Source organism: Leptonotus elevatus, chromosome 17 (assembly GCF_054856555.1).
Source record: "Leptonotus elevatus isolate MCC_2025b chromosome 17, RoL_Lele_1.0, whole genome shotgun sequence".
In the NCBI taxonomy this organism is placed as follows: Eukaryota; Metazoa; Chordata; class Actinopteri; order Syngnathiformes; family Syngnathidae; genus Leptonotus; species Leptonotus elevatus.
Genome location: NC_141255.1, coordinates 13,360,154 through 13,381,804, shown reverse-complemented (window position 1 = coordinate 13,381,804; position 21,651 = coordinate 13,360,154). Strand labels below are relative to the sequence as shown.

General features: G+C 39.7%; 3 protein-coding genes across 3 annotated transcripts in view; 2 read left to right on the top strand and 1 right to left on the bottom strand.

The window, feature by feature from the left end:
- Positions 1–88: 88 nt before the first annotated feature.
- On the bottom strand, positions 89–2,609 carry nudt5 (nudix (nucleoside diphosphate linked moiety X)-type motif 5). The gene is made up of 9 exons (XM_086059516.1): positions 2,517–2,609; positions 2,295–2,362; positions 2,157–2,209; positions 1,953–2,060; positions 1,739–1,834; positions 1,549–1,650; positions 1,267–1,275; positions 1,138–1,191; positions 89–863 (listed from the first exon to the last, which is right to left on the bottom strand). Exons 1-9 carry the CDS (start codon positions 2,571–2,573, stop codon positions 754–756), a joined length of 657 nt encoding a protein of 218 aa, XP_085915642.1. The 5' UTR covers positions 2,574–2,609; the 3' UTR covers positions 89–753.
- An 861-nt stretch (positions 2,610–3,470) lies between these two features.
- On the top strand, positions 3,471–8,548 carry cdc123 (cell division cycle 123 homolog (S. cerevisiae)). Its single transcript, XM_086059478.1, has 13 exons — positions 3,471–3,639; positions 3,832–3,903; positions 4,006–4,066; positions 4,286–4,318; positions 4,399–4,494; positions 4,579–4,685; positions 4,767–4,818; positions 4,982–5,057; positions 6,306–6,428; positions 6,509–6,537; positions 6,625–6,729; positions 6,794–6,931; positions 8,073–8,548. The coding sequence occupies exons 1-13, from the start codon at positions 3,527–3,529 to the stop codon at positions 8,118–8,120; spliced, it is 1,053 nt and encodes a 350-aa protein (XP_085915604.1). The 5' UTR covers positions 3,471–3,526; the 3' UTR covers positions 8,121–8,548.
- Positions 8,549–10,455: 1,907 nt separating this feature from the next.
- The window catches only part of camk1da (calcium/calmodulin-dependent protein kinase 1Da), a 29,278-nt gene continuing 18,082 nt past the window's right edge, over positions 10,456–21,651 (top strand). Inside the window, exon 1 of the mRNA XM_086058382.1 lies at positions 10,456–10,754. Coding sequence (XP_085914508.1) covers positions 10,657–10,754 — 98 coding nt within the window. The 5' untranslated portion in view covers positions 10,456–10,656. The remainder of the gene's footprint in view (positions 10,755–21,651) is intronic.

Here is a 21,651-nt window from a genome sequence, read left to right as displayed (position 1 = left end):
TATTTATATTGACATTAACATAGTTAAACATGCTCTTGGATTGTATACTGTATACCTATATATTTTCTAATAAAAGATTCACACAAGATCACACGGGTAGTAACACATTTATTAATTTGTCAGCAAATTCTAGTGCCTGGACTAAGTACAGCATCAATGTTGGAATGATGACCTCAAAACAAGGCAGGATGCACAGCATGGATTGCTTAACAGTATTTTTTTTTTGTCCTTACAGTAGAGTTAAAATAGAGAGAATGAAACCCCAGATACATGTAAACATTAATAGATGAACTAACATAATTGTAATATTAGATTAAAAACAAACTGCGTTAACCACACAGCAATGAAGCATCCACTAAAATTTGGAAACTGGCCCACAAAACCAAGCCCTCAAAAAGCTTTTACCAATTAGTTTTCAACAGTGTTTGTCATACATGTCCTACTAAGTTAGTAACAATATGTTAGCGCATGTTAATTAATGCATTACAGTCACAAAATGTAACTGGGCACGTTATTAGAATGTCGTAAAAAGCTAAAACATGATCTTGACGATATTTCCTATGGATGTGACTATGAAATTAGACACACAGACATGATATGTGGGATCTAAACAATGACACCTAAACAAATAGCTGTAGGCTTATTTGGACTTGGAATGTCACCTTGGAAAATTGCAAATCATCACATCATATAATTTGAAATGGTCTTATTCGTTCGGTTCCATGTAAAAATACTATTTCAGCCCCTGTTGTTTCACTGCTTGAGCACGGGGAGTTCCCTCGGCTTGAAAAATGCCTGCACCATCCCCATGGCGAAAATGTAAACCTTGGCATCCACCACAATGTCTTCTTTCTTCAGCAGCTCTACAGAATGAAGCACAGTCAAAGGCTTATTAAACAATTAATTTGAGAGATACGAGTACACACGTCAGTAGCGAAAATCCGCAAATAATCGATACCACCATCACCAAATTATCTAGAGATGCCACAGGGTAGCGCCAAAGCAATACTTTTATATTAGACATTGCTTTGGCTTAAGTATAAAAACAGCAAATAGAAAAAATAGACAAAGTATTCCGCAAATAGGTGAATCCACAAGTAGCCAATACACAGTACACAAGAACCATAAAGATCTTACCATCTATTTTCGTCTGGAATTCATCAAGAGGTAAAAGGATGACTTCCACAAATTCTGGAAAAAAGGCCAATGTTATCTAATTTATTTAGTGGGAGCATTATTTTTGAAAATATATCAGACTCAACTTACCCCCATCACCTGAAGAGAAACACAAAAGAAAAAATAGTTTTATACAGTTTGTTTGACAGTTTTAGTCATATCAACTTAAGTTGCATTCAGGTGATTCTGTAGCCAGAAAATAAAAGTTGAATTTTGGATAAGTTTTAGAACCTTCAGATATCATGTTGTTGTTTTGTCTAGCCTGTGCTTTGGAATTGGACAGCTCTGTGGTCATGTGTGCTGCATTATTAAGTGTCACATGCAAAGCGTGTGTGTTCAAACGTGAAAACAAAACTTCTCACTCTCCCTCACCCAGCTGCTGTGTCGGGTTGATGTTCTCCATTTCATCACCATTGATGTTGACCATGACAATCTGGGTGGTGCAGTTGGACAGGCCGGGGTCCAAGCAAGTCACTGGATTAAACAACAACAAAATGTGTTTCCAGAGCACAGAATTTGTACCCCACCAAGTGCGGCAAAGTTTGTGAATATGAAACAACACCTGGCGTCACTCCGACGACTTCGCCTTTGTAGCCCGTTTCTTCCTTTAGCTCTCTTAGTGCCGCCGTCGCGGCGCTCTCACCCTCATCGATCAAACCTGAGCAGAGACACAAATACAACTTTACAACTATTCAACTTCTATTTAACACTTATACTGTTCAGGTCAACGTGTTCTGACATTTGACAGCAATAATTGTTTTGAAAAGTTTCCTCACCTGCAGGAAACTCCAGAGTGAAGCATCCCAACGGTGGACGAAATTGCTTCACCATCACCACGCAGTCTTTGTGCAGCGTCCTCTTCAGCAGCGCGATGATGCCAACACCTGCAGACACATCTTGTTCAAGAAGGAATTCTATCCACTAGGTCTTAAACAAAATGCTTGAGAACCCGATGTGACCGGTGCTGTGGTCAAAAGTACCATCTGCATCTGTGTTGGTTTGCCTAGTTGTCCTCCTCACAGTCTCCCAGATCCTGGTAGACAAAAAAACAAACTGGGACATGACTACAAAAGACATGATTGATTCTTTATGTCGTGGCACAAAAAAAGATATCATGCCTGGTGCTTCCAGTAGGGTCTACATATGTGGTCTTCTCCAGCTTCACCCATCTCCCTGATGCTACGAGCTGTGACAAAAAGACAAGTTTGTCCCCTATATTTTCTTAGTGATCCGAAACGCAACTGATGCGTTTACGTCCCAATGCGCTTACATTATCTGCAGAAAGATCTGACCCACTCATGAGATGTGACCACTCATTAACAATTCGTACTAAAACATACCTCTTCTTTCACGACGTGTGGCGCGGTCGTCTCTTTGGAATCCTCAGTGTGGTTCATTGTATTTTCTGAAAAATGAACAATTCAAGCCACCATTTCGATTAAGACGCTGGACCTTTCTGTTCAGGAGTTATATTCAGGAGAATAACATTGTTGCGTGGACATATACTGGTATATCTAAGCTTTACGCAGCAAAACAAGTTAACGGCGTGTCAATTTCTAACTTTGAACAGTCATGTGAATTCGGAAGTGTGTAAATTTAACTCACGTGAAAACACCAACCGAGCAGAAGAAGACAATGACGTAGTTGAGTGCTCGCTCTGTTAGTACTTCCGGGTACCCCAAACGCCACCCGAATCTCAAACAAGTATCCAGTCTGGTCAAATCATTTGATTGAATAATTTGATGTTTAAATAATTATTTCAAGTATCCAGTCTGGTCAAATAATTTGATTCAATAATTTGATGTTTTAATAATTATTTTTTATGTGTCTGTGTCGTCAAAGTAAAAAAAAAAAAAAATCGCAATTGGTTTTGTGTTTTTTTGAAGCTGAGCTAGAATACCGGAGACATTCTACAAAAAAAGATTATTACGTTGTCCCTCGTGCATGTCTACTAAAACAACATCTAAATTATTCACCAGAAACATTTTATTGATACATTAATTGTCCACCTTGGTAACCTTTATGACCAAGTATTTAATCACTGCTATTCCACTGCAAAACAACAACCGTGGAGTTAGGATATTGATTTTTGACTCAATGTGACGGAAAGGACACACTAACTATGGCTCATCTTAATCGAGGGAACGTTTCTGAAGATGTGTGTTGCACTAAAAAAGCTCCCCGGTTCAATTCAAAACATTCATTGTTATTGCAATTTAGTAGTCGTTTTTTTAAATACCAGAATTGTTAAACACATAAATATTACCTAATATAATAGGAGGTAACTCATAATTTGCTTTATAATGAGAAAGGAAAAAATTTACAATGCTCAAGAAGTGTTCGGAAGATAATGACTGACGGACGTTATTCCGCTACGGGAAATTGCAGCATGAAGAAGGAGCAAGTTGCTCATTGTCAGTTTTCCGTTTGGTATCCGATATTTAAGCAACATACAATTAAAAGGTAACAAGCTTTTTTATGTGTGTAAATATATCTTTATTTCTGCCATCTTTTTTTCTTGACTATAGCCAACTATAACATAATCTCCGGTCACCATGTTTAGTGTTGTTACTGTGCCATCTTGCTTCCACTTCTATCTTTCTATCTTCTTAATTCTTGTTAGTTATGTCCCTCATTGTGTATTTATTTTTGCAGTCTCATCCTTCCACTGCCTCAAAATGTAACAGATTACTTACTGGACGATGGGACACTGGTAGTCTCTGGGAGGTATGTGAAGCCCCACACACACCTAAAGCAAAACGGATTGGTTTATTCTAATAAATTGACTGTTTTTTTTCTCCCCCCCCCACACACACACACACACACAAGTGACCACATAGCACAGCAGACTCACATTAACAACGATTTGGATGCTGAGGAAGATATTCAGGTAAGGGAAACTGACATTTAAAAAGTATTATTTATGATAATAGAAATTCAAGTCACTGTTGCCAATTGAGCAATTTGGTCACTAATTTTAGGGACTGTTCTGACAACTCTGATTATAAGTCCAAAGTGCCCAGCTCTACTACAATGTCTCGCACCTGTGGATTTGTGATGTTTTGACATAGCAGCCTTGTAACATTTCCTTTCCTCCACACTCCTATAGTGGTCAGATGATGAAACAACCACCACAGTCACAGTAAGCAACTAAAACTTAATTTACACACATTTTTATGATGGAAAATTGCACTACTTCATCCCTATTTGTGTGTCCACCAGGCTCCCGAATTCCCAGAATTCACAGCCAAGGTGCTGGAGGCGGTAAATTCTCTGGGTGGTTGTGTTTTTCCCAAACTCAACTGGAGTGCTCCAAGGGTAAGAACAAAACAACATTATATTGAAGACATAAGTGCAAAAAAAAAAGTGACTGTCAGTTGTAATATTGTGTGTCCATTTTAGGACGCTAACTGGATTGCGCTGAACAGCTCCCTTCAGTGTCAGAGTCTGAGCGAAATATTTCTCCTCTTCAAAAGCTCTGACTTCATCACCCATGACCTCACGCAGCCGTAAGCACAAACATTAGCTTTTATAGCAGACCTATAAAGCTGAAAGTTGTTTTCGTCTTTATCATTCTCATTTGTGCACAGATTCCTTCACTGCAATGACCAGGATTCCCCGGATCCTGTCATCAATTATGAGGTATTAAAAAAGTAGTATGGTGGAATGAAATGAAGTAGTGTGCTTTTTTTCTTTCTTTTCTTTTTCTTTTAGTGTGCTTTTTTTAATTTTCTTTTTCTTTTAGTGTGCTTTTTTTTCTTTTTCTTTTTAATGTGCTGTGTTTTCTCTTCTCTCCTCTCATTAGCTGATCCTGAGAAAGTGGAGCGAGCTGATCCCTGGCGGAGAGTTCCGCTGTTTTGTTAAGGAGAATAAACTAATTGGTACGACCAGTTGCATGCTTCCTCTCGCAGCATTATACATTTATCATAGTTATCATTAGGGGTGTGAATTGCCTAGTACCTGGCGATTCAATTCGTATCACGATTCATAGGTCACGATTTGATTTGATACAGATTAATCCCGATACGAATCTATAAATTGATTATCGCGATTTTATTTATTTATTTACTCGAATTTAGAAAATACTAATCAGTAAACTTGTACATGTACACTGTAAGATTTGTATGAAAATGTATTTATTTATCTGAAAATTCAGGCTTATAATTGAGCCAATGCGTTTAACAAACAGGTTGCAATCTGTTTCATGTTTGAACAGCACTGAAATAAAATATTAAGGCTTAATGTTCCATTAATATAACATTCTTCCATGCTTAATGTGTGAATCCTAACCCTAAGTAAGATTTTTTGTTGAATATTCCCATAAAAAAGTGATGTTTAAAAATTGATTCGGTCGCATATCAAATTTATTTGAGAATTGCGTGCTATATCGCGATATATTGCCGAATCGATTTTTTCTAACACCCCTAGTTATCATGCATACTGTACCTTTCATGTTGTTTTTCTACTAATCACATGAGATTATAGACCCATTTCTCCCCTCTCAATCTGTGATAACACAAAAAGTAATTTATAAAGTATCTTGTATTTAAAAGAACATTTCAAAGTTCGACATGGCTAAAAGCAGCAAAACCTAAAAAAACAATAAGATCTAAAAAGAAAATCTATTATAAAAAAAACAAAAAAAGCCTGTTTGAAAACACTAGAATATATGACAGACCAATAGGTGGCGCCATAAGACCTTAAATTAAAGCCATTAATTTTCCACCCTGGACAACATATTTTCTATTGTTAAGTTGTATTTATCTAATTTTGCCTGTGGATGAATGGTCAAAATATACATTACATGTGTATGTTTTGTAATTTTTGTGATGTCATTTTGTATGTGGGCTATTTGGCCAATCAATTTGAGTAGAAAAATGTGTTTGCTGGGGCATGTCCCTAACACAACTGTTTCTTTATTTTATATATATATATATATATATATATGCACATATTTTATGTATTTTTGCTTGTGGATGAACATATTGTATTTATTTCATATAAAATTTTGCATGTGGATAAACTGCCCAAAAACACAGAGATTTTTTTTTTAGTAGATTTCATATCGTGTTTAATGTGTGTGTATATAGACATTAATTAGTTACTTCTTTGTTTCTATGCGTTGCCAGCAATCAGCCAAAGAGACTACACTCAGTATTATCCGCACATCTTGAAGCAGGAGGACTCCATCGTTCATGCCATCCACCACTTTTTTAGCCAGCACATCCAGTATAACTTCTTGGATGAGGACTGTGAGTTTATATTTTTTGCCTCATCAACTTTTGATATCGAGAATTTGTTAACTGTATTGACTTCTGTATGTATTTTACAGTTGTGTTGGATGTCTACAGGGATAGCCAGGTAAACATGAGACATTTGTGATAACATAAGACAAAAAACAGTCTCATGCTGTTGTTTTTCCCCATTTATTGTATGACCATTTGCAAGGGGAGGGTGTGGCTCATTGATCTGAACCCATTCGGCGAGGTCACTGACTCCCTTCTGTTCAGCTGGGAGGAGCTGACGTCCGGTGGGGAAATCGCCCAGCGGCAGGTTAGACACGGACACTTGTACCGCGATCCCCATCGCCATACAAACGCGCTGACGTGTGTTGCAGGACGGGCCGGCTTTCCGCTACACCACCAGCGAGGTGACGGTGCAGCCCAGTCCTTGCTTGAGCTACCGAATCCCACGGGACTTTGCGGACCTCTCCACTGGAGAGGACGCTTACAAGCTCATCGACTTCCTCAAGCTGGTGAGTGGATTTATCGAAAGAAAGCTGCATGAGAGAGCAGCACACTCAACATCACGTTATCACAGATGACATTTTACAAACAGGTAATTTAATCACCTCTAATCATGGAGAGAGAGAGAAAAAAATCACATGCATCCTGACTTGTACTTGCACGCTTTGTTCAGACCAATATAGGCACCTTGTTTCTCCATCCAAACTTTTTCAAGTGGAATTGAAAAAAAAATACAGACGAAATGCTCAAATTCAACCCTTTATTTATAATTTAAACAAATTAAAAGGGGATAGGAGAAAATATAGTGTTAGTTATGCAAATAGGATCAAATGAAGTTAAAATGTACTTTTTTTAAAGAAGGATTTTTTTATTTTAAACGTTTTATTTTTGGGAGAAAAAAAATCACTTCTTGGGAACATGCTGGCAAACTTCCAAACTTGTTCAAGTGGAATTAAAAAAAAATACAGACGAAATGCTCAAATTCAACCCTTTATTTATAATTTAAACAAAATAAAAGGGGATAGGAGAAAGTATAGTGTTAGTTATGGAAATAGGAGCAAATTAAGTTAAAATTTACTTTTTTAAAGAAGGATTTTATTATTTTAAACATTTTATTTTTGGGAGAAAAAAAATCACTTCTTGGGAACATGCTGGCAGAGCAACCCCCCCCCCCCCCACACACACACACCTGCCCATCTAGTTTTTAGCCAAGTCATCTATGGATGAGAATGTATAGGTAAATATTGCATTTTTATAGAGCAAATGTCCAGCTTTATTCTTTTGTTTTTGCATACATTTTGAGACAGAGTTGGTGGATTAAAAACGTACGTGTGTTTTTTTAAGGAAACTTGGATTACTGTAAAAATAAAATAAAAATCACAGTTGCTGTACCCCTGTATACAGTATATTCATCATATTCATCACCAAGGAATAAAAAAAAATTGCAAGTGGCGCACCCCCTGTATATAACCAATAAAGGTATCATGCCTATTTAAATGATGATGTGGCTTTAATAATTACATTTTGTCAAAGAAACATTCATATTCAACCATTTATTTTCTTTTAAAAAAAACAACAACGCACACTCAACACCTCAGTAATGTGCTCTACAGTGATGTCTTGACTAAACGACCGTCTCTAACCCAACAGCAGAAAAGCCAACAGGAGGACGAAGAGGATGAGGAGGCGCCTCAATGACTTTCATGTACCCTCCATAAAATGACTCGACAACCTCCCCCCCATCTTATGTCCTGAAGCAATCAATGTGGAGATTCACATGTGACAAAAGAGAATTAGTAGGATTACGGTACATAATGTCATGTTTTTGTTTGTTTTTGTTTTTCTAATGCACAAACCCAGCATGAGTGCACCAATGTGTTCTAAGTCTTTAACAAAGTTCTTTATTTAACATTAAGCTCTTGATCACACAGTCACCTTTAATGCTTCTTTGCCGCCGTCCTCCCGTTCGTCCCGGCCAATTTAGTCTGAGCACTCCTGACACACTCATTGCCTCTATCCTTCCCCCCCCCCCCCCCACACCCCATTTATGTCTGTTGTTTTCCCATCATGCATCTCTGTAGACCACGGCCCTACGGAACCCCATTAAACTTCTTGTCATATATCGACTGAGCTGTCACGTCTGGTGAATGCCGCCAAACTAGCACATTAGGAATTGATTGTGCTTTTACGTAACAACTCCAATTACGGCACAAGTTAAATGAGCTCCAAGCGGCCCTCTTTAATTTGTGTTGTGTAGTGTGTGCTCGAGTGTGTAGTGCCCCAACCTCGCTTCCGCCCCCCTCAGCTGGATTGAAATAGCAATTACAGGAGTGTAGAAAAATCTGGCGAGGTGGGAGTTATAGTTAAAGATCCAGAGTGTGGAAAATGCTGCAGGTTTATCATCGTTATGGGCTGCAGGCAAACATACGGCCGCAATGTCCTGCTTTGACCTGTGTCGCACTTGGTTCGTACTGAATTTGTTTGATTAGTGATATGAGCATTCATAACACAATCATTAGATCAAGTACATAAATTAATTGTCCAAGGGAACAAAAGGCAAAACAAATTGTCTTTTGTGATAACAGGGAGGGACCAGTTTAATGAGTTAAAAGCTGAAACAAAAACAGCATGTATATTCAAGTACTAAAGCAATGCAAAGACTTCCCCAAGCTTGTTTCTCAGTCGAGATGTATCACTTCAACGCAGAGGTGACAGAATCACCATGAAAACACAGTCCAGTGTGTCTCATCATCAAGGGTGAGTACCTTTACTCTATTTTAATTTAATTCTCCAGTGGTTAGCATCTATGTTTACTTTTATGACACAAGGTGAAAATGTGACTTTAAAAGCAAGCTTCACATGCCAACACGGCACAATTTGCTGACTCAAAAGTGGGAACGGGAGGGGGGGTGGGGGTGGTAAAGAGCCAGAGGTGTTTTCCTTGGCTACAACTGAGAAAAGGCTGCAGTGCTTTGCAGCCAGAATACTCATGAGCAGCCAGGACTGCGCCTCACCCCCACTACTATCTTCACTGCCTGTGTCCATGCAAGTATTAAGGCCAGTGTGTGTTGTTGTCGTCGTACAGCCCGAGATGACCTCTACAGCTGTCAGACTGAGGATGAGAGCTCCCCCCACCCTCAGTGTGCGAACAGTAATGTAGTAATCTAGTTGGGACTACGCTGACCCAAATGGCAGGAGGAATATTGTTTGCTGTTGTATTGTGCTGCATTGCTAAAACTGGAAAGGCGCTAACAGCTTTTCAATTAATCTCCAGGTGACAGCATTTCTCCCATCAAGTTTGACAGAGGCGCTGAGGTAAATACAGGAAAATGCAGTGACTTCCCTTCAAAATAAAAGTCAGCCGAAAAATTGGTCAATGGCACATTTAATTTTAAGAACAAATGGGCAAGGTAATTTGTAGATGATGAATTAAGTTAAAATGTGTAAATTAATATATGCATCAATTACTTTTTATTGATATTGTTTCACACAAAGTTCCTGCGCTCAGGAATTACAGGTCAAGTTTCAGCATTAAAATTTATTTTAGATTGACCAGTGTGTGATAAATTAAGGGAAATGGTGGGTATGTCTGAAGCCGCATGTCGTAAAGTACAGTAATTGAAAAGTCATGTGGAATTTCTCTGAACAGTGAAAATGTAAAATACAAATATAATGATTAAAAGGAAATCACATTGATGAAAAAACAAGTGTAAAACAAAACAAAAAAATGCTTTCACTGTTGTCTGAAACATTGGTTAAGATTGAGCTAAGCATCCGTTTATTCATGTCAGACATGCCATGTACACATTGTGAAAAATCGTGTAGTTGATAATGTGATAGAGGTACTTGTTAACGTACTGTGTGTATGGAAAACGAACAATAAGTAAAGATTACCACGTTTCAATTTGATAATTACAAACTCCCCTGTGCTCTTTTTTTAAAGGTCACAACAGGAAGTGGATGTAAATCCGGATTTTTGACAGCCTGCTGGGGACAAGAGGAGGCGGGAGGGAGGGAGGGAGAGAGCAAAGAAGAGGAGGAGGGAGAGGAAGAGCAGGGCCAGGGACACGGCAACCTGCTGGAGGACTCACATGGTCCTGCCGCAGCTGAGCTCTCACTACCGGGACAGTGCTCACAAAACTCGGAACCATCACCCTTTGTTGTTTTCTTTTGTATTCTTTTTTTTGTGCCCACATCCCTCCTTCCCCCACCCCCCGCGGTATTGAGCAACACCATGGCCCGGGAGAACGGAGACACCAGCGGGGGGGAGACGTGGAAGAAGCAGGTCGACGACATCAAGAAGATGTTTGACTTGAAGGAAGTCCTCGGGACGTGAGTACAACCAACTTTGACCGCCCATGGCATTCCACGAGCATCCATGCTAGTGTCCAAACAAAGTGACTTTGCGGTGACATCATTGTACTTTAGCACTGGACCGTCAAATACTCTCATTTGGGATAATGATCTACAGTTGCGGAGGCTTGACAGGTGTCATTAATTACTGTCACAGTCCAATTAACATCATTGCCAGTAATCGCTCATTTACATTACAATAATATTTTCTGTAATTTTATGGAAATCATAGGAGTGCGACCAAAAGCTAACATGATTCTGATATTAATATTTCTGTTTTTGGTTACTAATTTGGATGATGATTAAAATTCATTGTGTGTTACATGGTAATGTATTATACCTAGGAAGTGGAATATTATGTGTTCAGTTTGGTGTTTGTCCTAAAAATGTATAGTGTATGTAGGTTTTATTATAGACGGATATAGATATATATTTTACAGTACTGTATTGTGCAAATGTCTTCGGCCACCATTACGTTTTTTGCTTTAGTGATACCTTATTGATCATATGGGATGAATTATTAGCACCGGTAAATAAAAACAATTCGTAGAGCTATGCATTTGTTTGTTTATCCTTCTGTCTTTGTTAGCAGGCTACTTTCTTGTTAATGGCAAATGGGTAACAGACATGATTCTTGAGATTCAACAGTTCGAGTGCTATATTATATTGAACACCAACTTTACAACTCATGCTGACAACTGTGGACAAGGCCCGTAAAACAAAGCCAATGGTGGCCTAAGACATTTGCACAATAACACATAGGTCAGCACAATGGTGTGTGTGGTTAGTTAGTACGTCTGGCTCACAGTTCAAAGGTTCGATGTTCTTTAAACCTCCCCAAAACTCTCATGTTAGGTAAACAGAAGATCCTCAATTTTTCCAAGCGGTATACAAAATGGGTGGATAGAGGGGGAAACAACATATATTGATATCCATAATATTAATTACATATCATTCATTCTTGGGAATGTAATAGTTGTTGACGTATTTTGAACATTTTATTTGTCGGTGAATGCGTTGTATAGTAGTCTTAATGACAAAATTCACTCATGCACACTCATGCAACTGTGTTTATTTTATTGAAAAAGAAGCTCTACTGTTGGGCCTTTAAAAAATGTGTGCATTAAACGCCTCTTATTTTGTGTGTGTTGTTATCATCATCTTTTGCCACTTTTGGGCACATTTCTCAGTAATCCCTGAGGGAGGGATTCTTGTTGATGACAGCAAGGTTTTAACAAACTGAAGAAAGACGCTCTCTCAGCGCCAGCAACAGTTTTTTTTTGTCGCGCTTACACATTTTTTTCCCACTTGGATTGACACTTGACACGTGTCTTGAGAGGAATGTTTTCTCCTCTTCTTCCTCTGCTTCCGTTTTTTCCTGCCGCCAGACTCCCCATAATCCAGTCAGTCAGTCGCAGTCTTTTTTTCCTGCGACGAGTTTGGACGGCAGCCTGGAGAAGCAGGAGGAGGGGAACATGGACGTACGGGTAGGATGCAGATTGGGATTAACAGTGTCGGGATTTAGAGGGACTACAACCTGAATAGAAGACGAAGATTTGGGCAAATTGTGTAATGAGTTCAAACGGACACCAGGTTACGGTAAACTTTAGACATATTGTTGACCTAATGCAGAATAGAACATGGCCCAGAGTCCAAATTGCCTCTGCTGTAGCCACACATTAAGCAAAAGTGCTGCTAGTTTTGATGCATCAGCAAAATCGAAGAACAAGTAGTCACGGAGGAGTGATTTTTGATTAGCAACAGAAATGAGCAGTTTTCCAAAGGTGGTGGTTGATTGGATAGCCATACATAACAAATAACTATGACAATTCATTGTGACCAGCAGCTTGTGCTGGTGTGGGCGCATTATTTGATGAGCATTTCCTGTGAATTAAACAAGACAGGATGTGATGTCACCCATCTTATCCCATCCTGCTTGTCTCCCCACTGGGTCGCACTGCCCTTGGCATAATGACTGCGTGTGTGCATCTCCTGTGAAGTCTGCCGTGGGATCATTTGTTTTCTAGTTTCTAACAGCAAGGTTATTAATTATAAATACTTTTTTAATAAAAAAAACGAAATAACTGAAATTTAAAATTGAAAAGCATTTTTGTAAATGAAGTAAAATAAAATGTAGTGTTTTAAAAAAAGATAAATTAAACTGTCTTAATGGTCTCATATTATTCAATTTTTCCACATGCTAAAATAGTTCTCAAATGTGTAAAAGACATGTCGAAATGAATATTATATTATGAATAACACAAATGTGCACATTTAGGCCACTTAGCGGTCGCAACGTGCAAGCCGCCTCGTCGATACCACTTAGCAGCCGGTTATCATCACAAAGTTACGTCAACTCTGTGGCGATTTGCCTGTCACGGACGGCTAAATAACCACCGCGGATTGTATCTTGGCATAACAATACGCGACCAGTATTATCCAACCACTGTTTGCTTTATCATATCTGACCTCAAGTAACCGAACAACCTCCACATGACAAATGTAGCTCCCACTTTAGGCACAAAAAATACACCTGTAATATAGTATAAGGTATGATATGGCACGTCTCTAATGGAAAGGATAGGAAGGAACTCTTTAAATCAAAATAAAATGTTAAATTTACATCTTTCACGTTTGCAGTCGTGTCACACCGTTGCGATCGATCCATTATGTTTAAACGAGTTGCAAATCCAGCTCTGAACAGGCTTTCACTAACGAAACAGTACTTCGAGGAATGCTGTCAGTCGGTACACGTCCTTCAAAATGAAAATTAATACACTGTCTCCTCAAAGACTCGGACGAAGGAAGCAACCACTTCTTCTTGATCATTGTTTTTGCCCGTTTGAAGCACTCATTTTAGAAAGGAGGAGAAAGCTAAAGATGTTGTGGACAGACTTTTTTCATACTTGGTTGGATTGTAGACAGGCCGGGGATGCATATTATTGATAGAAAACCCCAATCAGGTGCATTTTCATATTATGAGGCCTTTAAACTAACACAATTAGAGCAAAAATGTTCTTCGTTTTCATCTTTGTCAATGGATTTTATGCATGAGTTTTTGGGATTGATTTAAAATGTTTTTAGTTTAGTATTGCTGTACAGAAAAGTAAGTTTTAGCAGTTGTTTGGGAATTGTAGTTTACTTCTTTATCACACAATAGTTATTGTGACCTTTTTTTTTTTTTTTTAATCATGCACTCAACTCTTAAAAAAAACTAAAACTAATAAAAACAAAAGTGAAAGGAGGCATTTTGTGGGGGGAAAAGACGACTAACAAACCTGCTCTAAAGACAATTTAAAACTAACTGAATTTGAAAAACAAAAATCAACACCAAATCTAAAAACCGTGGTAACCATAATGATTTTTTTTTAATTTTTACTTTTCTAGTGAGGATGATCGGTACAGAAAATGGATGGATGAATATCTTAACCCAGACTAACATGCACAGTACACACGCACTATAGTACATTTGTGTGCTTGCATGACTTTAATGGGGTGTGGTCTAGCGAGTGACATCAGCAGATTGGAGTCAGTCAAGTTGGCTAATTGCATTTTGTACTTTTTCCCCATTCCCTAAACATCTGAAAGTGTGTTTTCTGCTGTAGCCGCTTCTTCCCCCATTTAGCGAGTCGAGAGTGGCGGTACCACTATATTAGCTTCTTCTTTGTAATATGTTTGTTTGCATGAGACTCTTTTTGGGTGTCATCTTACCTTCGTGGGTGTGTATGCCGCTGTCCTTCGCTCCTCAATAATTCAATACTTGGGTTCTTGTTTTTTGTGTCTCACCTGCACCGCTCAGCAGGAGGCGTGAGAGGAGGACAGAGGTCTAAAAAAAGAATGTGCAGATTGGCTAGGTTTTCCTACTATTTTCCATGTAACAGGTGCAGCCAAGTGTCAGCGGATGACAAGGAAAGGGCAGGAAAGTGAAAGAGGAAAGACAAAGTGGAATGTGCGATAGCGCTGATGGTGATGCATTGTGGGAATTGTTATCGTGCCACCCAGGGCACGCTGCCCTTAATTGATGCTCTAATTCCCATCTGCTGGCTCTGTTCCCACCTCTCTTTCTGGGACTGCAGAGTACCCACCCACACCCACACTGCCTCTAGGTCTAGCTCTTTTCATAAGCTTGTTTTGGAAAATAACAATCATGGATTAACACGGCTAAAATCCGACCATCTACAGCTGCTTGTCTCATCACAAATGTGCATTTTAAAAACACCTTGATGCTCACGGCACTGGATTGTTTTTTGACTAAATGTAAACATTTAGGAAACACTAGGAAATGCATCATGTCATTGTGGCGGCCGTGGCGCCGAGTGTAGAGACGGTCGTTCAGTAACCAGAAGGTCGGCTGTTCGATTCCCGCTCTCCCTGAGTCATGTGCCGTTGTGTCCTTGGGCACTCACACTGGTGTATGGAAGGTGCGAATGTTTGGTGGTGGTCGGAGGGGCCGTAGGCGCGCATACTGGCAGCCACACTTCCGTCAACCTGCCCCAGGGCAGCTGTGGCCACTTAAGTAGCTTACCGCTGCCACAGTGTAAATGTGTGAGCGCACAAATAATGCAACCACTGTGAAGCATTTTTGAGTGTCCAAAAAAGCTCTATATAAATCTAATGCATTATTATTATTATTATCACTGAGATGTCCCCATGATGATTCAAACACGTGTGTGTGTGTGTGTGTGTGTGTGTGTGTGTGTGTGTGTGTGTGTGTGTGTGTGTGTGTGTGTGTGTGTGTGTGTGTGTGTGTACTTGTACATACAACATTGTGAGGACCAAAATATGTCTTTAACCAACAGATTGAGGACATTTTTATGAAGTGAGGACATTTTGGCCGGTCCTCACAACTCGACCTCTTTTTGAGGGTCAAGACTTGGTTTTAGAGTTAAGGGTTTGAATTGGGTTATGGTTGAGGTTAGGGTAAGGAATGGGGGTAGGCAATCTTTTTGATGGTTAGGAAAAGGGGCTAGGAAATGCATTCTGTCTATGGATGTCGTCACAATTATATAAGTGTGTGTGTGTGCGCACAGTAATGCTCACGTTCCCACGCGTGTGTGTGTGTGTGTGTGTGTGTGTGTGTGTGGCATGCGTCTGCGCGCGTTAGTGGTCAAAGGGACAATTATGACATGTGTTTTGTTTTTTTATCATAATTAGATTTGCTTATTGCACACTATTGCTTTTATTGTCCATAGAGGGCATCAAAAATAAATAAATAAATAAAAACTATGGATAGGTTTGATGCCACTGAACATTTTTGAGTGGTTGAAGGTAAATGGCAAAAATACCGTGAGAGAGGTGGGGTTTCCCCCCTGGATGATGTTAAAAAAGCAGCAGAGCATCAGTGTGACTTTGCCCTCTTGGAACATGTCACTTCATACACATTACACCTACCAGCTGTTGAGACTTCACTCAGAACTAAATGTGTTGAACGCAAGATTACTGTTTTGCATGCACAGAGGTCGGCGTTCCGAGGGACTCGCTTCGCAGATTGACACGAGCGTCCCAGCGCATTAATAACCATAAACTATAGTCCATTATCGGATGGCGCCACTATTTTAAGCCTCTGAGCAATCACATCCAGCTCGTAATGGCCTTCCAGCTAAAAGCTTGCAGACAACTGTGGGGAGAAGTTGGTTAAGAACACTTTATGTGTTTGTCTTTTCAACCCCCCCAAAAAAACGTTTTTCAACAAACTGAACTCGTTTTTCACTCGTATAGTCATCAGTACCTTTTAAAATGGGGCAAAAAGTGACGCGACAGAAACAGGACTTTGGTCTTTGGGTTTTCCCATCGCAGGTTCACAGCAAAGTGATATTAGAATATCCGAGAATGTGAAGAACAAGGTCTACTTTCTTATCCTCACACTAATACAAAAAGATTATATGCGGTTATAATGAACATAACTTTTTTTCTGGGAAAAGGCATACATTCTTCTAAGAATCACATCTGATTCTCAACTGGCACAACTTGTCCTCTTCTCCTGCTGTGTCACTTCAGGAGACAATACCAAAAAAAAAAGTCTAGGCTGAAGGTTTCGTCCATCCATCTTCCGTCACGCACAGATAAAGGACATGAAATTTGATTGAGATTGTATCGCTGTGTTGGCTGTAGGAGCAACTGTTTAGATTTGGTTTCAATGATGTTGCACAATCCCACGGCGTCTTGATGATATCGGCTGTTCTTGAGGGAAATCAGAGCTGCGGTTTTCATGGTGCAGTATTTTACTTTCTTGTGAAACCGAGATAACGACTTATCGGTTAGCTTTTCTTAAGTGAAAAGATGTGTGGAGTTTAAGTCAACCATATAGCCCAATTCCAGTTTCTCAAACTTATCATACTTAGTCTAAGCAGAATAACGTAATAATTTATTCCAATTCCAAGCGTATTTTACTGCCAAAGCTATGCAGTTTTCTATCGGCTGGTGTAGTTCCAGCCTTTCTACAGTAGAAGTTTATTCCCTGCTCCAAAGGACTGTAATTGTGTGCCTGCTATCAGTAAGTCAGCATGCAGGTACTTGTCTGTTTTTGTCTCTTGGGAGATAAAGGAGCATCATCCTTTGTTGTTTAGTTGGCAGAAAACACTGGCCGTGTAGATGCGGTGTGAATATGAACGTGTTTTTTCCCCCTCAAGCATTGTACGCTATGTGTCCTAGAACAGTCAAATTAACACAAAGCAGCTATGTTTGTTTCACAAAATTACCTTGAAGTCAGATTTTTTTTTGTTTCTACGTTGACTGAGGAGCAAATTTCAATCTTTCAAAGTGACCTGACATGATGAAGATCAGAGCAAAGTTTTCATTCAATTACTTTTCAATTGAAAAAATGTGTTGTTGTTTTTTATTTAGAAGTCCACCTGTGGGAAAGAGCTGAGCAGGAGCAACACAAATGCACTAACAATTCTATTCCTGCTATTTCCTCACCTCTACTTGCTAAATTTTTTAGATCACACCACTGAGATAAGTACGATGGTGTACTTGGGCCATGTATAAATATTTGTTGTTTTTCTTTTTGGTCACCCTTTTTGTTTTTTCTTTTTGGTCACACCCCCCCCCCCCCTTTTTGGGGGTATTCAGAGAAAAACCTCACAAATTGCGAGAGAAAAAACTCACAAAAAAAATGACATTATAAAGTGGCAAATTTATTTTTTTTTCTCTCATAAATTTGTGAGGTTTTTTTTGTCCAAATATTTAGTCCTGGGGGTTGCTGTGGTGACAGCCTCGCCGGCATTTCCCATACGATTATGAATGATGGCCACTTTTAATTTAAGCAGTGTAGTTTCACGGCTTGCTGCCACGCACTTTGTCTTGTGGACAGGCAATTTAAGGAAGACTACACACATACATTGAAGGATTTAGGGGCACTCTCACATACGCATACTTTAAATATAGGCACACATGCGATACTCTGCTAAGACCCGCACTGCAGTGTGACACACTGACTCTTTGGAACGTAGGGTATACATTCTGTATTATGTGTGACAGAAAAAAACACATAATTCCAAAAAAATTATTTTAACATCAGAATTGTCACCTTTCAGTGCCCATGCAAGACTCTTCCAAACCTTTCTATGCATTGATCTTACGTTGGCGCGACTGTCTGCCCCTGACCTTCCTGCCTCGTTGTCCTTCCGCAAATCCCCTCAGTCTTCTGCCCTCCTCCATCTTTAAACTCTCTGGACTTTGAAGCTAACTGAAGTTAAATAGAGCATACAACAATACTCGGGCATAGATTATCTCTGCTGTGTGGGAACAAGTTGCCATATTCGATGTTGGCGATGATCATCGAGCCAAGATGCATGATGACGTTTGGGCTGGAATACTCATGTTAACACCTGTTGTATTATGTGTGTAAAATGGTGCAATCTGATTGGAATTTTTACACTGGTTGGTATATCAAAGCATAAGCAAGTAAGAGCGTGTTAGATTCTGCTGTAAGCAATGCAACACAATCACTTCTATCTTGGTTGTAACCTACATTGAGAAGTAGGAGTTGCATATTTTGGTCTGTTTTTGAAATGAAAGGGACGTGCAGTGTAGCAGCTTGTCGTTTGTTTAACCAGTCTGCTGTGGTTTGCTTCCAAATCTCAGACTCGGCATGGGTCTTTTGCAGTTTGATAACATTTGTTGCTAATGTAGCCATCATTCTCACAAAGGGCATATTGTGTTACATACATCCCAGGACCAGACACAGATTGAATGCCAAAAGCCCTTTGTGCCGTTAAGTAAGATATTAAATCACTTATTCTTTTGGAAATGGTGATATGGATATTTCTATTAAACTCCACCCTGCAGTGTCAATTACGATTATGTGGTCAAAGATGGTGTTGATGATTAAAAACGGGCTCTCCTCACACGTCGCGCTCTTCACGTGACCGCAATTGTCCGATTCTCAATCATTGCTCCTGAGCTGAAGATGCACGTTTTGAAATGGCACTTTATTACCTTGGCAATATTCAGGCTGTCAATGGTGGAGATTTAGAAGGTGAAGGAAAGATTGAATCAGAACCGGCAGTGTGTTATTACTCCCAGGGAAACCTGTGTGACCGACATTGTCAATTATTTTCGTGTCAATGATGAGCATGGCTTTCTCAACGCTACAGGTGGTCTCATTATGGTCGGGCCACATCTGGTCATCATCACAGGAATTGTCAATTCCCGCATGTCTAGACATGCCTTGTTTTGATCTTCACATTATACTGCATTTTAAATTGGCTTTAATCGGTAATTTAAAAACAAGAAGAAGTATTTAAAGCCACAAAGAGGCTCTTAATGAAAAATCTTAATCCTAAAATTACACAATTTACACTTGCACATTGTTGTTTTCATGTTGATATTTGCATGATGATAAATGTAAACACAAGGGAAGCCTCCTTACACCCTGTGGCGGTTCGGGTTGTTGCCATGGCAAATTCACACGCGACTGCGTTTGGGTATGTGTGATACAAACACATAAAGCAGACAATGAGCACCATCGTTCTTTCATGCAGTCGGCTCACTTTTCCATCAATGGATGCTGAGCTGTGCCATGATCCGATTGGTTTCTAAGCAGTTTGGTGCACTAGGGAATAAAAATGATATCTCTTTTGATCTGGCAATTACTTGAACAACTTGTTTAATGATATTGCCATATTTTCTCAACTGTGCTTTTCTTCTTGTTTCTCACTAGCTGTCCAATGCATCGTTCATCCATTTCATTTGTCCTCGACACGCGGTGGCCTGCCAGGATTCTGCCACGCGTGCGTGGTCCTTGTTTTTCTGTTAATGTTTAATTTTGTCCCACAGAGCTCCGCATGCATGTTCCATCTGCTGCGACATTTGCTGGTAAGAGTCGAGCCCGTTCTGGCCGCCCCATATGGGCAATGGCTCCAATTACGCACTTTGAGACCAACTCTCTGCCAATTGTGCAGATTTGTTTTTGAATTACTCAGAAGCGAGTGCAGGCATTTTCTTTCGGCAAGTTCTGTCGTCTTCATCTCTTGCCATTGGAGCCACAGTGAGCATACAGACTATAATTGGCTCTTAATTGCTGCCGTGGCAACAGTGCTATTTAAGCCTATGAGCTGTGTGAATGTGCCTATAGTGCAAAAAGGAGGAAAAGCGACACGGGGCTGTTTACTCTCTTTCCCTCATTTCACTTTCCATGTTAATGTTTTTACTAATGGAGTGCGCGTAAGACGTGTTTGTTGTCTTCTTTTTATGCCCCATTGCCGCTGTAATAGAATCTTCACCCATCACGCCAAGCCTCTTGTTGCCATAGTGATTCAGCAAAGCATTTTTTCCACATGTGGTTGAAAGCCCACAACAAACCCTTAAAAGGGTTCTAAATAGAGTTGCAAGATGAAAAAAAACATTTTGACAGTCAATTGTTGGACTCATATTGACAAACACATCACAGGTATGGTCTTGGGATGTGGGAGGAAACAACCAAGATGTCCGCCAGACGATAACACATTTAATGCACCTACAAGCAAAACTATAATTGTATTAACTTGGCTCTGATTCTGTAAAATCTGAATGTGTCCAATTGTGTGTTAAATCATTTAATCTGTTGGCTTTGCATCGCTGTAGAATTGTATCTTTGATTCTACAGTAATGATGCAATGCTGAATGCGCTGACTGAATTGTGGTAGATCAGTAAGAAATGATAAGGTTTCCGTGTACTCAAATAGTTGCGTCCTTGTTTTGCCGCCACTCATCCTGTCTTGCATCACATTCATGAAAGGGTGAGCATGTCAGCATTTCAATGAGCGTAATGTAAAGGCTGCCTAATGGAACAATAGCCTTTATTTGACTTGAAAATATAAAAGCAACGCCATCCTCTCCCTGCGCACAAAGCCTCGTTTCATTCTTCTCATCTCTCCGCCTCATTCATCCACTCCATCTTTGCACACGTGTGTGTGTCTGTGTCGTCAAGACAATGCTACACAGTTAAAGCATTTCACATTGTATTCACATGAAATCAAAGGAGCATGTGTGCTCATGCCAATGACGTCAGTAACGTGTTATCTCCGGCTGTGTCCTGTCATTATTGAACCCTTTGCGTACGTGCGTTGGCATATGTGTGTCCATTCAGAGGCAACTGCCACCTCTTTGATTAAACTCCCTTCTGCATGTGGTTTTTTCTTCATCCATTCATTCGAATTCAAAATTCCGTGTTGCTTGAACACATTGAAATGACCAGCACCGCTCATATTGTTACATAATTTAACTGGCTGCTAACATGCAAGTGTGCAAATCCCCCAAAGAAAGAAATTGTCTGAGAGATTTTGTTCAAATAAAGTGAAACTCATGAACTGAGGAAGTAATATCACTAGCCGTGTAACAACGAGAAAAAAAGATGAGTTGTGGGTTTTTGTACACAGCAGTGCGCAACCACACA